Consider the following 14,800-nt stretch of genomic DNA (forward strand, 5'->3'; position numbering starts at 1 on the left):
ACTCGAACTCGAGAGATTGCTTAAAATATACAAAGTCACTTGTCACTCGAACTAACCTCCGTTGATAACTCTTATACTTTAAAAGTTTATAATTAAATTTTTTAATATTTGATCACATTTACATGAGTTTGGTTAATTGTAAAAACCTATATAACCACCAATTTTTAAATATTTCAAGGATTTGTGGATAATTAAACTTGTAAGATATTCTCTAAATTATTTTAAAATTATAATTATGTTCATGCACTTAACGGAATCTAAACAAATATGTAATCGGGGATCCAATAAAAATTTAGGTGCATAGGTACAAACTTTTAAGTATAAAGAATTTGAGCACCTACAGAGTAATTTAACCTAAAAATAAATGAAAATAATTTAGTAATAGTATAGGTTATTTTTATATAAAAAAAGTTTTATTCCCAAATACGAGGGTGGATTTTAACTTTTATTCATAAATTAACGTTCTTTTAAAAAAAATATCGTGTATGATAAATCGTTTTTAGGATCAATACTTTATTTGCTTTACTATATTATTAATTATATATTGTTACAAAAAAAAGTTAGAAAAATTGTGGCTCTCCTTATTATAATTAGGATCTTGTTAATATTAGTAAAGAATTAATATTTAATTATTAAAATTTATAATAAAAGTATATTAGTAATAATTTTACAATTTTAATTAATAGTCTAAAAAAATTCATTATCATTAGGCTTATTACTAATCTCCACTATAGGCAAAGTTCATACAAAGTCTTGCCACGTGAATAAGTAGCACGTCCTTATCTTAAAAATTATGAATGCTTTACATTTACAATGCGAAAACATAATAATAGAAAAATATAAGCTAAAAAGTTAAAGTGTACCACAAGATGAAAATTTGAGATATTCAGAATAAAATTCGTGAAAAATATTCAAAAATATTAATCCAACTGAAATATATGAATAAAATTATTTAAAAACAGCATAAAAAAAAAAGGCGAGAAAGAAAACGGAGCAGCTGTCGCGGAAAGTTAGCATTCGTTAATTAGATAAAGAACCAAAAAGAATTAAAAATAAATAAAAGACGCTATATAAGTTTAAAAAATAAAATTTATTTATTAAAATGAGTTGTGAAAAATTAATTTTAAATTAATTTTTTATTTTAATTTTAAAAAATTAAGATGTTTTATATTTTTTTCATCTTAAAAACAATTTTAAAAATTAAACTAACAAATAAGTTTTATTTCATTTTTTAAGATTATTAAATTTAAATTTAAATTTAAAAACTAAATCTAAAACAAATAAGACCTAAATAATTGAACTCAAAAAATTTTAATATCTTATTTTATCTTTTTTAAATAGCACAAATTTTTATTTAATTTATAATTTATTTATCGTAATTTTTTCTTTGTATATTATCCATTAGTTTTTTGGTTTATTTTTTATTTTAAGAGTCATTTTAAATTTGTTTACTTATTTGGCCTCTCTAATATACTTCTATATATTTAATAGAAGTCTTCTTCTTACAGAAATATTGTTGGAAATTATTACGTTATTATGTTATATTATTTTTTCTTCATTTTAAATTTTTTATTTTTATGGTTTATTTTCTCAATTTAAAACTTAAAATGATTGATTTTTCTGAACTATATTGTTTACTGTTAACAATGGATTTTGTTGATCATATTTTTGTTATTTAAACCCAAATTCAAGATTACAAATTAAATTAAAATGTAAAACAATTGAAATATTATTAAATAGATAATATTTGCTTCACAGAGTGTAAATTTTATTTAAAGGAAAAAATAAAAATAAGCTAATGGAGATATTTACAAACAAGTCCCCAACAAGAAGAATGCGTGCGAATGGAGACAGAGAGACAGAAAAGGGTGAAGTTGGGGCCTTTTGCCCTAAAAAGAAGGATACCAATCACACAAACAATGCCTCTTTTTCTGTTTTCAATTTTCAATTTTCATTCAACTCAGTGGGCGCCGCGCGTTCCATTCATCGTTCCGTTGCGTTGAGTCACAACTCAACTCCCAATTTTTCAACCTTATCCAAACACTTGCACACCCTCACTCTCCACGCGCTCTCTCCCACCCACAATTATTTTATTATTCATTGATTATTTTAAAGTTATGATATTATAATTTAACTTTTTAATTGGTTGTGTTATAAATAGTTATGGATGAAAAAACTCGTTTACATGAGTATTCAAAGGTAAATTATTTAAAAAAAAAAAATGTTTTGAACATGAAAAGTTACGCGCGAAAGAGACGTGTTGAGTTTTGAATCCGTGATAAACAAAAGGAAGTGCCATATTTAGCTTGGTAGAAGGATGATCCATGATAGGGTGGGTATAGAGAGGGGACAAGAGAAATCATATTCGGATAAAGCCGAATCTTACTACTATTTCTTTCCAAAGGGGAATATAAAATATAAACTAATAGGATAAAAGGGGCAAAATAAAATAAAAACTTTAATCTTATCCACCACCTTACCACTTTTCCTTATAAAATCATATCTAATATCTTCAATTCCATATTTAGCTCTTAGAAAAGGGATATGTGTTCGTAGCTATAAAGAGTTTGTCAGATATAAATTGTTGGGTGTGGTTGATCGCAAAGGGATATATCAAGAACAAAACATTAGAGATGGAGCAACATTTGACCAATCCAAGGATTCAAGCCCATAAGGAAGAAGAACAAGTTCATGAGTCTGATAATGTTGTTGGTTCTTTTCCTTCTTCATGTTCTTCTTCCTCTTCTCTTAGTGGAATTTCAAGTGGGTCATCGTTAGAATCGGATTCTTTTGAAGAAGTAACCTCCCCAGCTTCTTCTTCATCGTCATCTGATCCGTTGAGTGACATGTCGTCTTTGTTTCAACAACTTCCCATCAAGTAAGCTTCTTAGTTTCTTTTTTTTTTTCTTTGGTTGTTAGTAAACTCAAATTATTTTGTACTTAACTCAAATTGATGCATGTAATCTCAAAATTGAAACAAAATTAGTTTCTTTTTTATTTGGGTATTTGTGTTTGTTTCTGAATTTGCTAAAGTTTGTGTCTTTTGATAATGGTGTAGGAGGGGGCTTTCAAAATTCTACCAAGGAAAGTCACAATCTTTCACATCATTGACAAATGTGAGGAGCTTGGAGGATCTTGCAAAGCCAGAGAACCCTTACAACAAGAGGTTGAAGTCTTGCAAGAGCTATGGTGGAGGGTTGAGTGAGAAGCATAGAACAAAGTGCAACAATCCTAAATCTATTTCAAAGAGGGGAACGATGAATTCACCAACTTCAAGGGGTTCATGTTCTTCCTTGAGGAGGCCACCAATCCCTCCTCATAGATCCAATAGCACCATCCCTAGTCAAACAGTGTTGTTTGCTTGAAAGAAATTGTGTGATTTTTTTGTTCTTGAATTAAGATTTTTGCTTTGATTTGCGGGGTATCACATGATGTAGATTAATTAATTTCATTCAGAGAGGAAAAATGAATCCCATGGGTGGAACATGTTTACACCTAAGCTCAATTTTATTTTTTTTAATTTTTATATTGCGATTCACATGTGCAATTGATCAATGTTATATGAGATTGTAGCCCAAACGGGGAAAATCAATTCAGGGTGTGACGCGAAAGAATTCGATTGGACGGATTTGACCAAATTAACACTAAATAAAGAAAACGCGTATAACAATAAGAAAACATTTTATATATATATATATATATAATGTTAATTTTTTTAATTTATTTAATATTTTAGATGAAAATTTTATTTTATAAAAACTTATAAGTTTATTTAAATTTTTCTAAAATATACTTTTATTGTATCAGAACTAGTAAAAAAATTAAATAATTTTGATTATTAAATATATTTTATTTTGATCTTATCGAATAACTTAGGTTTATATTGTAGTTAGTGAAGTTTATATATAACTTATTCACTGATTAAATGTATTTAAAAGTGTTTTCTTTTCGTTGCTGGTTTACAGCGCATTTCTCCAATCTCATATTCGTCATAATCCGAAAAACGTGAAACCATTGGGTATTGGGGCCCACATTTACAGGCCCTATCTCTACTTCCTCTTGTTTTCATTGGTTATTAAGAAAATAAAGCTTAATGACCGAAAAGGAAAGAAAGAAAACAAGCTTAACCAAAACAACAAAAATAAAATAAAGAAAAAAAAAATAGGTTTAAACAATCTTATTTATTAATTAAAACTTATAAAAATACAAGTATAATTCATTAAATTAAAAGTTTGAATACTTTTGTATAATTTTTAATATATTTTAGTTAATAATAAATAATATATTTGAAAGAGTCTATTATTAATTTTCTTAAAAATTAATATAAAAATATAGTGAGACAAAATTCAAAGTTAGAAAATGATCGTTGACAACAAGAAAATAATGTGAAATGTGTAACTTTAATTTTATGTTATTTAAGAAAAAAATGTCAACATGTTGTTCAATTTATATATTTTTTATACATTTAGTATTTATAAAAAAAAATACTACATGAAGTTTAAATTAAATTATAAAATATGATTTTCAAATATATTTTAAATTTATTATTACTTTTATAATATATATATATATATATATATATATATATTCAAATAATATATATATTTTACGCACGCGTAGCATTACGTTAGAAGGGTTGATAATTAACTGATATGCGATTAAAATATATATTCTTTGGCATGCACGATGGTAATGCAATATTAGGTCATCCATTTCTTTATACAAACATAATTCATAAATTATAGAAATTTTGACTTGTATCGAATTACACCCACTTTTTATACTTCTCATTGATAAAAGTTAAGTCCTTCAACTATTTAATTCTTACAATATATTATATAGATTATTCACATTAAAGCATGTAAAAATTAATTAAAACAAATAGGTAAATGATTATTGTTTTTATATATTTTTAAACCATATATTACATTAATTTTGATATATAAAACTATATACTCAATATTTTTTAATTAAATTCAAATGTTGTAAATATGTTACGAGTGATATAAAATTATAATTCAACGTTGAATTTTAAAATAAAATCATTTAATAAAAACATCAAATGATATAAAATAAATATAACTCATATTAATATGAACTCATCTCTATTCAACCTGAACTATCATAAATTAAAAAAAAAAACATAGGAGGTAGATGGCAAGTAAATATTAATTATATATTTTAATTATTGTTTATCTTTAATATCACTTTTAAAACTACACAGAATTGTATTTTATAAATAATTTTAAAATTAATTTTTAACTAGTATTTAAAAAAAGCATAATTCTTCTTATTCAATGTATATATGCTATTTAGGGCTAGGGTGGGATTGCTGAAAGATAGTTCAATTAATATGTGATCATGTGAATATTTTCCTCTCTTTTTTTTAGTTGTTTTGGTTTATGGTGGATACTGAATGGGATGCAACATAGTTTGGTAACCTAATTCTTATACAGGTGGCACCTTTTTTCATTTGGTGATAGTTAATGATAAGCCAAATTTGATTGTGCAATGATACAATAAATTTAAAATCATAAAAATTAATCAATTTGGCCGAAAGTTATCATGATTAGTCCTTAGCCCACAGGTTGTAGGGATAATCGTGCGCTAATCTTAACTAATTGTAAAAATTAAACAAGCTAGATGTGGGTTTAATTTGTGTTTATCCAAATTAATCTTATTTTAATTGATTTGGATATTAAAATTTAATATTTTCAACAACATTAAATCGGAACCAACTCAATTATCACAAATAATTCATTTTTGAAAGAATATTTCAATATACAAATTTTATATAAAATAAAGTGTTTTAGTTTTAGTAGAATTTGTTTAGAATATAAAAATGCCAACCTTATCATCAATTGGCATATACTAATCCTCATTCCCTCCCCTTCCGGGAAGATTGTTAGATTCATGAATCACACGCAATCGTAACGTAAGTGACGAATCAAATGAAAAGAATAAGTTTATACAGAAAGAAGAATAATTTATTAAATTTTATTATAAATAATTAAATTCAAAATATAAAAAATACTGTAATTAAAAAATATAAAATTTATGTAATTCAAAATTTACACATATAAAAATAAAATTCTAAAGTAAAAATATTTTATTACCAGTGACAAGCAATTACAAAACTTGTTTGAAAATATATATTTAGTGATTAAGCCTTGAAATTGTTAATTATAAGTTTGTTTTTATTCTTAGGTCTAATGAATACGATAAAATTAGTTTGTAATTTCAACTTCAACATTTTATTGTTTATGCTCATAAAGAAATTTCTTTGACCGATTTTTCCTTTCTAAATTTGATGTGTTTCGTCAAGATGGGTCACTTCTATGTTCAACTATTTTATGATTTAATTTTTAAATTTGTATTATTAGTTGACAAGAAATCTTAACAAGTATTTATTATTGATAATATATTTAAGGGAGAAAGAGAATATTGTGCAGTTAGACATAAAAATAGGTTTAATTATTCAACAAAAATCTATAACTTAATCTTTTTAAAATATAATTTAATCTAGTCTATTTAATTAATAAAATTAATTTATATTTTTAAAATTTAATTAATTAAATAGATTAAATTTAAATTTAAAATTTTTTTTGTTAAACTTATTAAAATGATCTATTTAAAATTTATAATAATATATTAAATATTTTTATATAAAAATTATAATATAATAATATATGAAATCAATTAAATTTTAAAATAATAAAATCTTAAATTAAAAATTTTAATTTTTTTATTAGAGTCAAAAAATATCTTTAAGAGAGAAATAATTCTATTGAATGTCTTAATATGATATATCTATTTAAATAGTTTAATAACTTATTTATAAAAAAGGTTCAATGACTTACTAAATATCTCAAGATGAAATAAGTAATTAAAAATTAATAAACTAAATCAAACGTTTAAAAAAGCATGTTAAATTTAATAAAAATATTTTAAAGATAAATTAAGCTTAATAAAAAATTCAGAACAAGTAATAAATCAAGCTTTAATTTTAAAATTATTAAATAAAATAAATTTATTTATACAAAGTTTAATTTAATTTAATTTTAATTGCATGAGCATGTTTTATATTCAGTTTTCTTATTTAATATTTTAAATCACTGAAAATACACTATATTTAATATTATATATTATTATTTTTTTAATATACATACCATAAAAATATAATTAAATATAAAAGCAAACCTTTAAAGTTTTTTGGTTTTTGGTGGTGGATTTTAATGAAAATTTTGTCTGTAAACAGCAGCACATTAATTGGTCAAAGATTGACGAATCTAAAGGTAAGGAATCATAATTAATAAAGAAATCAAATTGCAGCAAAGAGAAAGCAAAATCGAAAGCAGCTTGGGAGCTGTACCAGCTGGTGGCGGTGCTGGGGCAGCACACATCAGTGACAGCACCCCAGTGAAAGAGCACACTTGTATTAGCATTTATCATACAAAATACCTAACACCTTAAAAAGGGAAAAGCGGTCATATTCTATAGATTAAATAAACTATTATATTATTATTTTGTTAGGTTGGCTAAGTACTTGTAATTTGTGAGGGATGACGATAAAAAGAGAACAAAAAATAAAGTAAGTCAAAGTTTAGGAGTTGAGAATGAGTAAAAAAAAATCGTCTTTTATCGACAGAATTGGCATGATTTACAGGAACCTCACCACTTTCTTGTAAGTTTCGTTTTTTTGTTAATATAATGCCAATAACTCAAGTTGTCGTTGATTTTTTCTGGAAATAATGGTGTCAGCGACGTGCTATGACCATGTTCCTTCGGTTGTCTATGTTATAATTGAAACTATGAAATTAATATAAACCCAAAATCAAATTAAAATTATAAATTTAAGACAAAATAATAATAATTGTGAAATATTAACTTGACTTTTTTTTTAAAGGGCAAATTATTGCTTTTGGATTGAGCTAATGCGATAAATAATTAAAAAGGGGAAAAGGAATATTCTTTTTGCTAAAATATGAATACCGACCCTTCCATGTGACCATGACAAGGGAAAATAACAGAATGAGCAAGTTTTTATTTGTTAGGTTGCCGTCTCTATCATAAACGCACACCTTCGCCTCTCCTAACTAAAAATTAAAACGACAAAATTCACAAAATAGCAAGAATATTAAACAAATCATTTTTGAAATTAAAAATCAAATTATTAAAATAAAAAAATAATATTTCAAATTCAGAAAATTTTAACTTACTTTAAGTTGGTTGTTTATCTTAAATTTGATTTATCTAAAAAGGATATTCTTTATTGCTTTAAATTTTTTTATAATATCATTATGTTGGAGAAATAAATACATTTTTTATTGAATAAACGTTTACCATGATTGGTGAAAAGATATACCAATAAAGTGTTATAAGCTAAGGACAATTTTAGTACACTCTAAAAAATAAATAGAAATTGTTTATAAATAGTTTCATTTACTTAAAATATAAATATAGTAATTATATAATTAGAATTTAATTTTTGCACACTACTAATATAATGAAATTATTATTTACATTACTAACTAATTAAAATACACTATGTATATATTTTTTATATGAATTATTATAAAATTTAAAATGATTTTTAACATAACATTATATAATTATGTATGTAATACTCTATAATTAAACGACGTATAAATATTTTTTTATATTATTCATATGATTAAACATTAATTATAAATTTATAATTTCCTTAAAAGCACTTGGGTTCCTTTTAGTTTTAGGTAATTTGAAAATGGTACCGTGATTAGTGTATAAAAAAAGAAAAAAGAAAAAAGAAAAAAGAAAAAAGAAAAAAGAAAAAGAAAAGGTGGTTCCGTGAAGTATAAATAGTGTGTTTGTATGGCGGGTTAATATGCATAATCGAAGTGGCGGTGGAGAGAGAAAGAGAAAGAGAAAGAGAGAGAGAGAGATAAAGCGCGTGAATGCGATCGAATTGGTGTTAGGCATCGATCATATGCAAGCAAGAATCTCCGGCGAGTTGCGTTGGATTTTGATTGAAAGATTAAGATTATGATATTGTTTGAGAAGCTTCGTTTCTCTTCCTATCTCAGCCGCTTCATTGCCGGCATTCTTCTCTTGATCTTTTGCAATTCCTTTCAGTTAGTCTCCAATTTCCCCATTCCTATACACCCTTGAAGCTTTCCGTTCTCTTAGGTTTTCTTTCATCCCTCTCTCTCTCTCTCTATTGTCTCTCTTCATGGATCCTAAACGTTTCTTCTGCACGAATTTTCTCGACGGTTAGTCTTTCACCCTCTTTTTTTTGCCCCCAATTTTACGCACTGGTTCTCGCTTGATTAGTTTTACTGAGTAAACTACTAATTTCATATCCAAGGCTTCAAACGTTTGTCAAATTAGTTTTTAAATTCAAAAAATAATTGGGTTTAACTTATGTAGTTGTTAACTGGCGAGGTTGTTACAGCTTAATTGATGGTTTTGAGATTTGTGGTCTCGAGTTTGAGTTCTTAGACATGCAGGAGAGCTTTGCTGCGTACAGTGTTTTTATTCAACTCAAATATGATTGCCTTTGCTATAGGAATAAAAACGTATTTAGTTGTCCTTTAAGCCTATGTGGTTCGTTCATGATGCTGAAGTGTTTTCTGAGGGCTCATTTGATTTACTAATTCTACTAATTGATACTAATAAAGGGGCATCCCGGCATTGTATAAACTCTAACATTCAATTAGTACATCAAATGAGTCTTAAAAGGACATTTCAATATCATTAACAGGGCACGTAGGGATTTAGTTAATGATAACATAAAGATTATAATGGTAGGGGCTAATATAAAGGATGGCATCATGTAGTTTAGGGAATAATTTGAGGAATATGTGAAATGTTAGGGACGAAATTGATAGTTAACTCTAAGTTTATTACCTCCCTTGAGTTACTTTTTGATGTTACAAAATTTTGGAGAATTTTGTTTCCTTCTAATCTTATTGTTTTATGATTTTTTTAATAATTTTTTCAGTTTTATGAACAGATGCAGTATTATGTTCTGTTCGTTTTCATTATGAATTTGGGATTTTTCCCCTTCTGATTTTTGTGTACAATGATCAGACACTATTGCATCACGACGCATTGAAAGCCAACACAGACATCTCCCTTCAGTTATTGTAATTGGTGCTGGAATATCTGGAATTGCTGCAGCACGAAGTCTCTATGATGCATCTTTTAAGGTCTCATATCATTATGTGATAGGTCAACTTAAAGAATTTTTCCTTTCTTTTTGCTTTGTCTTATTTTCATCATTTGGTTAGGTAACTATACTGGAGTCACGGGATAGGCTTGGTGGTCGCATTCAGACTGACTACTCATTTGGTTGTCCAGTTGACATGGGAGCCTCATGGTAAGGTCAATTTGTTCTACTGAAAAATGTGTTTGTGCACGTGCACAAAGTTTTGTGGGTGAAAGATGAACAGAATTTGTGCACTGTATTCATTAACTTTTTACTTGTTTTTGATTTTGTGTGCTTTTTTTTTTACATAAAATTTTAATCCTATCATGTTAACTTGATAGCTGGTAGCTTGCCCACCTTTCTCCCCCTACTTTCGTGTTTGTTGTTGTTTAAAACAGGGACATGCTGATTGATAATTTGATAGAGTGCAAGGAATTTGAGTTTGTTTAACACTTAGATTTTTATGCCAAAATTAATCATTCTCATGGCATAAATCTCTGCTTGCATATTGTTGTGGTGCTGAAGCTGCCCTCACCTTCCATGTCTTGAACTAGACCACCATATCCAGCTTTGCCCATATTGCCCGAAGAAGAGTTTTCAATAACTCATAAGGACTTATCTATTGATAGGGTGCTAGTTCTGAAAGATGGCTCCTTTTTTGCCTTACAGAACACTAAAACAATAACACCTAAGTTTTGTCCTATGGTCATTACCTCTTTCATTTATTGACGTTTTTGTTTAAATATTTCTTTTCAACTTTCAACCCTCCTTCTAAGGAGCTGGCTGTTCTTTTATATGCTAGAAGAGAGTTCTCTAATACATAATACTTATTCTGGAAGATATTCATGAGATGTATGCTGTTTATGATTGTACTGACAAGTGACGGGTCCCCTCTAGTTATTTCTACTCTTCGTACTTTATTCTTTAAAATTAAGGAAATGTCAATGGAATGAGTTAGATTGATGAATTTTGAATACGATTAGTTTCTTCTTGATTATTTTTCAGGCTACATGGAGTTTGTAATGAGAATCCATTGGCTCCATTGATACGTGGCCTGGGGCTTACATTGTATCGTACCAGTGGTGACAACTCTGTCTTGTATGACCATGATTTGGAAAGGTAATAATCCCTCGTTCTACAACCCATTAAGATTGATGCATTTCAACGTTTATGATGCAATTTTTAGAATATAGTTTAATAATATTTAAACTATCCTACATGATTAGTTGCAAAATTACCAAAATGGTCACTCTTCCTCGCCTTAACCTTTTCTTTATGCATGAAGTGTTTATGAATCACCTTCTCTTATATGAAATTCAAGCATACGTATATGATTTATTGTTATGTTTGAAACAAAATAACATTTGAATTTTTTGCAATTCTACTAGCAGTGTTATATGGTAACCACATTTTAATTTTTTTTTTTAGTTATATGCTGTTTAACATCAACGGTAATCAAGTTCCTCAACAGATGGTCATTGAAGTTGGAGACACTTTTAAGAAAATTCTGGAAGAGGTAAAATTCTTTTCATTTTGCAGCATATAGCATGTGGTATTTTTTTTCCAATCATATAAGTGCAATTATGATTATCTTAATCTTGAATCTAATGAATGACCTTCTGGTGACTACAGACAGGGAAAGTGAGGGATGAGCATCCTGAGGACATTTCAGTTTCCCAAGCGATTTCAATTGTGCTGGGCAGGCATCCAGAACTAAGGTACTTAATTGAGAAGAGAATATTATATGCTTGTATTGAGGCTTAAGTTCCAATCTATCATTGTAATTGACATGTTTTCTGCAGGCAACAAGGACTTGCCCATGAAGTGCTGCAATGGTATATATGTAGAATGGAAGCTTGGTTTGCTGCTGATGCTGATATGATTTCACTGAACACGTGGGATCAGGCAAGTGCCTATATTAGTTGAAGGATATAAAATATCCTTTTGCCCTTAAACTTACTAACACTTATTTGTTTTATTCATGAACCTTAATTTGCCATCATGTCCCTGTGTTATTGTTCATGTAAATGATGAAGTTTTGGGATGAGTTTAATAAGCAGGAAAAAAAATCTAATTACATAAAATGATCAAAGTATTGATTCATTATTATTATTATTATTATGAGTTATTTACTATTTGAAAACTAAAAAAAAATATGGAGATAATGTTGGAGATAAATTATCAATAATTGTTAATCAATTGACTAATGATTTGTGTTTGATTAAAAATAAGTTGACATTTGAGCTTCCCATGACCATTTTTTTACTTACTGTTAATGTTCACTAGTTTCAGTTGACAAAATGAGATAAAGGCTTTTCATACAGAGATTGAGTTTATATTGTTGTTTTCTATCTACCTGTGGAAGATCAACTCATTATTTCATACCCAAATTAATGCTTACATTGTTGATGTTCCTGATTATAGGAACACGTCCTCTCTGGAGGTCACGGACTCATGGTGCAAGGATATGATCCTGTTATAAAAGCTCTTGCAAAAGATATTGATATACGCTTAAACCACAGGTATGCTTGCATACCAGACCTAATTACATGGTCATTTTTAATGATTTATGACAGAGCATGAAATAAACTCAAAGAAAAGAGCAAAATATAAATGTCCTGTTTGGAGCCCAGAGAATAATAAGTGCTGGAAAGTGTGATTTTTTCCAGGTTTTGTTTCTGAAGTTGATTTTCTGTTAAGTTGAAATATGTTGTTTTTAAAACCTATATCCCTAATCCATTTCCTAGTATTTTGTAAAGACATTGATAGACACCTCTGGCTTAATTGATACTTGGTGGTTCATTGATTGCTTTACCATCAGTTAACAATGTTCCAAAATCATTTTCTACTCTATTTAAGCCAAACTCCTCTAGCGGTAACTGACTCTACCAATTGTTTGTGGGACTACAAAATTTGAATCTATTAAAGTGTGAATTGTTTTGGATACTTTAAAATAAGAATAGTTCCCTAATTTTTCCTTTGTCCTGATTTTGATCCTTTTGTGAAACTGCTCACCATGTAGGGTGACAAAGATATCCAGTGGTTACAATAAGGTAATGGTTACGGTTGAGGATGGCAGGAACTTTGTTGCTGATGCTGCTATAATAACTGTTCCTCTTGGAGTCCTAAAAGCCAATTTAATTGAATTTGAACCAAAACTTCCCGAGTGGAAAGTTTCTGCAATTTCAGATCTTGGTGTGGGCAATGAAAATAAGATTGCCCTAAGATTTGATAAAGTGTTTTGGCCTAATGTAGAACTCCTGGGCATTGTTGCTCCAACCTCTTATGCCTGTGGTTATTTTCTCAATCTACATAAAGCAACAGGCCATCCAGTTCTTGTCTATATGGCAGCAGGAAGGTTTGCTTATGACCTTGAGAAGCTATCTGATGAGTCAGCTGCAAAGTTTGTAATGCTACAGCTCAAGAAGATGTTTCCTGATGCTTCAGAGCCAGTAAGTTCAACTATCATGTTGTCTTCAACACTTCATACTGTCCATTCAATAAAGTTTGCTCTCGAAGTTACTACCTCCTCCTGCTTGAGCCTGACCTTTGGATTGTTGGATTGCAGGTTCAATATCTCGTGTCACGTTGGGGAACAGATCCAAACTCTCTTGGTTGTTACTCATATGATTTAGTTGGAAAACCTAATGATGTGTATGACAAGCTTCGCGCACCCTTGGGTAACCTATTCTTTGGTGGGGAAGCTGTAAGCTTGGACAACCAGGGATCCGTGCATGGAGCTTACTCTGCTGGAGTTATGGCTTCTGAAAATTGTCAGAGATATCTTTTAGAGAAACAAGGTCAGCTGGAAAAGCTGCCTCTAGTTTCTGTTAGGCATCAAATACTTGAAACTCTTATACCTCTTCAGATCTCGAGGATGTGATTTGTGCTTAGTTGTTTTTCAAAAAATGAACATTTATTTAAATTTGCATAACATAATGGCAAAATATTAGCAATTTGGAGGATCGTGATTATCTTACGAATAACACTATTTCCTCTTATTCAGACTGGAGTAGAACAGCTTTTTGTCTAAGTTATCTTTAATACCCCATTAATTGACCTTTTATATTTTAAATTTACTTAAGATCGCTGACTTTGCTACTAGGCTTGGCTTATTAAGATGCATGTATCTACGTCCGTTTTAGCACAGTACATATAACGCAATTACTGGTATGGAAATGGAAGTTGTCTCAGTAGTACCCCACAATTCTCTAAATGGTAGAGGTATACTATTACTGGGTGGCTTCGCAACATTTTCCTTAATCAACATCTTGGCAGACAACGGGCTATCGTTTCCTTAGGCTCTGTTTGTTTGTCATGCCTTTGTCTTGTTTCTGCTTATTGTGTTTTGCATCAAGCCGACAAAAAGACCAAAAGAAAACGTGATTTTCATTACTCTTCCTTTTAAAATGTATAACGTCAAATTGCTCTTAGTGAAGAGGAAGCACCGGAATGGTACGGGAACATCTCATAAAATAGACCACAAAGAGAAACAAATAAAGAAGGTACTCAAACTTAGCCACTTACAATCTAGTATCTGATATAATTTTTTAAAACAAAAGTAGTATTTGTTAACTACAAAAGTCTATATGTAATTTTCATAGAAATCCT

General features: G+C 28.6%; 2 protein-coding genes across 2 annotated transcripts; both read left to right on the top strand.

Moving 5' to 3' along the window:
* Positions 1-2,539: 2,539 nt before the first annotated feature.
* LOC113851403 lies at positions 2,540-3,601 on the top strand. Its single transcript, XM_027481869.1, has 2 exons — positions 2,540-2,878; positions 3,059-3,601. Exons 1-2 carry the CDS (start codon positions 2,634-2,636, stop codon positions 3,363-3,365), a joined length of 552 nt encoding a protein of 183 aa, XP_027337670.1. The 5' UTR covers positions 2,540-2,633; the 3' UTR covers positions 3,366-3,601.
* A 5,265-nt stretch (positions 3,602-8,866) lies between these two features.
* LOC113849409 (probable polyamine oxidase 4) lies at positions 8,867-14,286 on the top strand. Its single transcript, XM_027479308.1, has 10 exons — positions 8,867-9,251; positions 10,072-10,190; positions 10,272-10,360; positions 11,195-11,308; positions 11,618-11,705; positions 11,822-11,907; positions 11,992-12,094; positions 12,614-12,711; positions 13,212-13,641; positions 13,758-14,286. The coding sequence occupies exons 1-10, from the start codon at positions 9,212-9,214 to the stop codon at positions 14,070-14,072; spliced, it is 1,482 nt and encodes a 493-aa protein (XP_027335109.1). The 5' UTR covers positions 8,867-9,211; the 3' UTR covers positions 14,073-14,286.
* Positions 14,287-14,800: the final 514 nt, after the last annotated feature.

Source organism: Abrus precatorius, unplaced genomic scaffold (genome assembly GCF_003935025.1).
Source record: "Abrus precatorius isolate BTA unplaced genomic scaffold, Abrus_2018 Scaffold9, whole genome shotgun sequence".
Taxonomy (NCBI): domain Eukaryota; kingdom Viridiplantae; phylum Streptophyta; class Magnoliopsida; order Fabales; family Fabaceae; genus Abrus; species Abrus precatorius.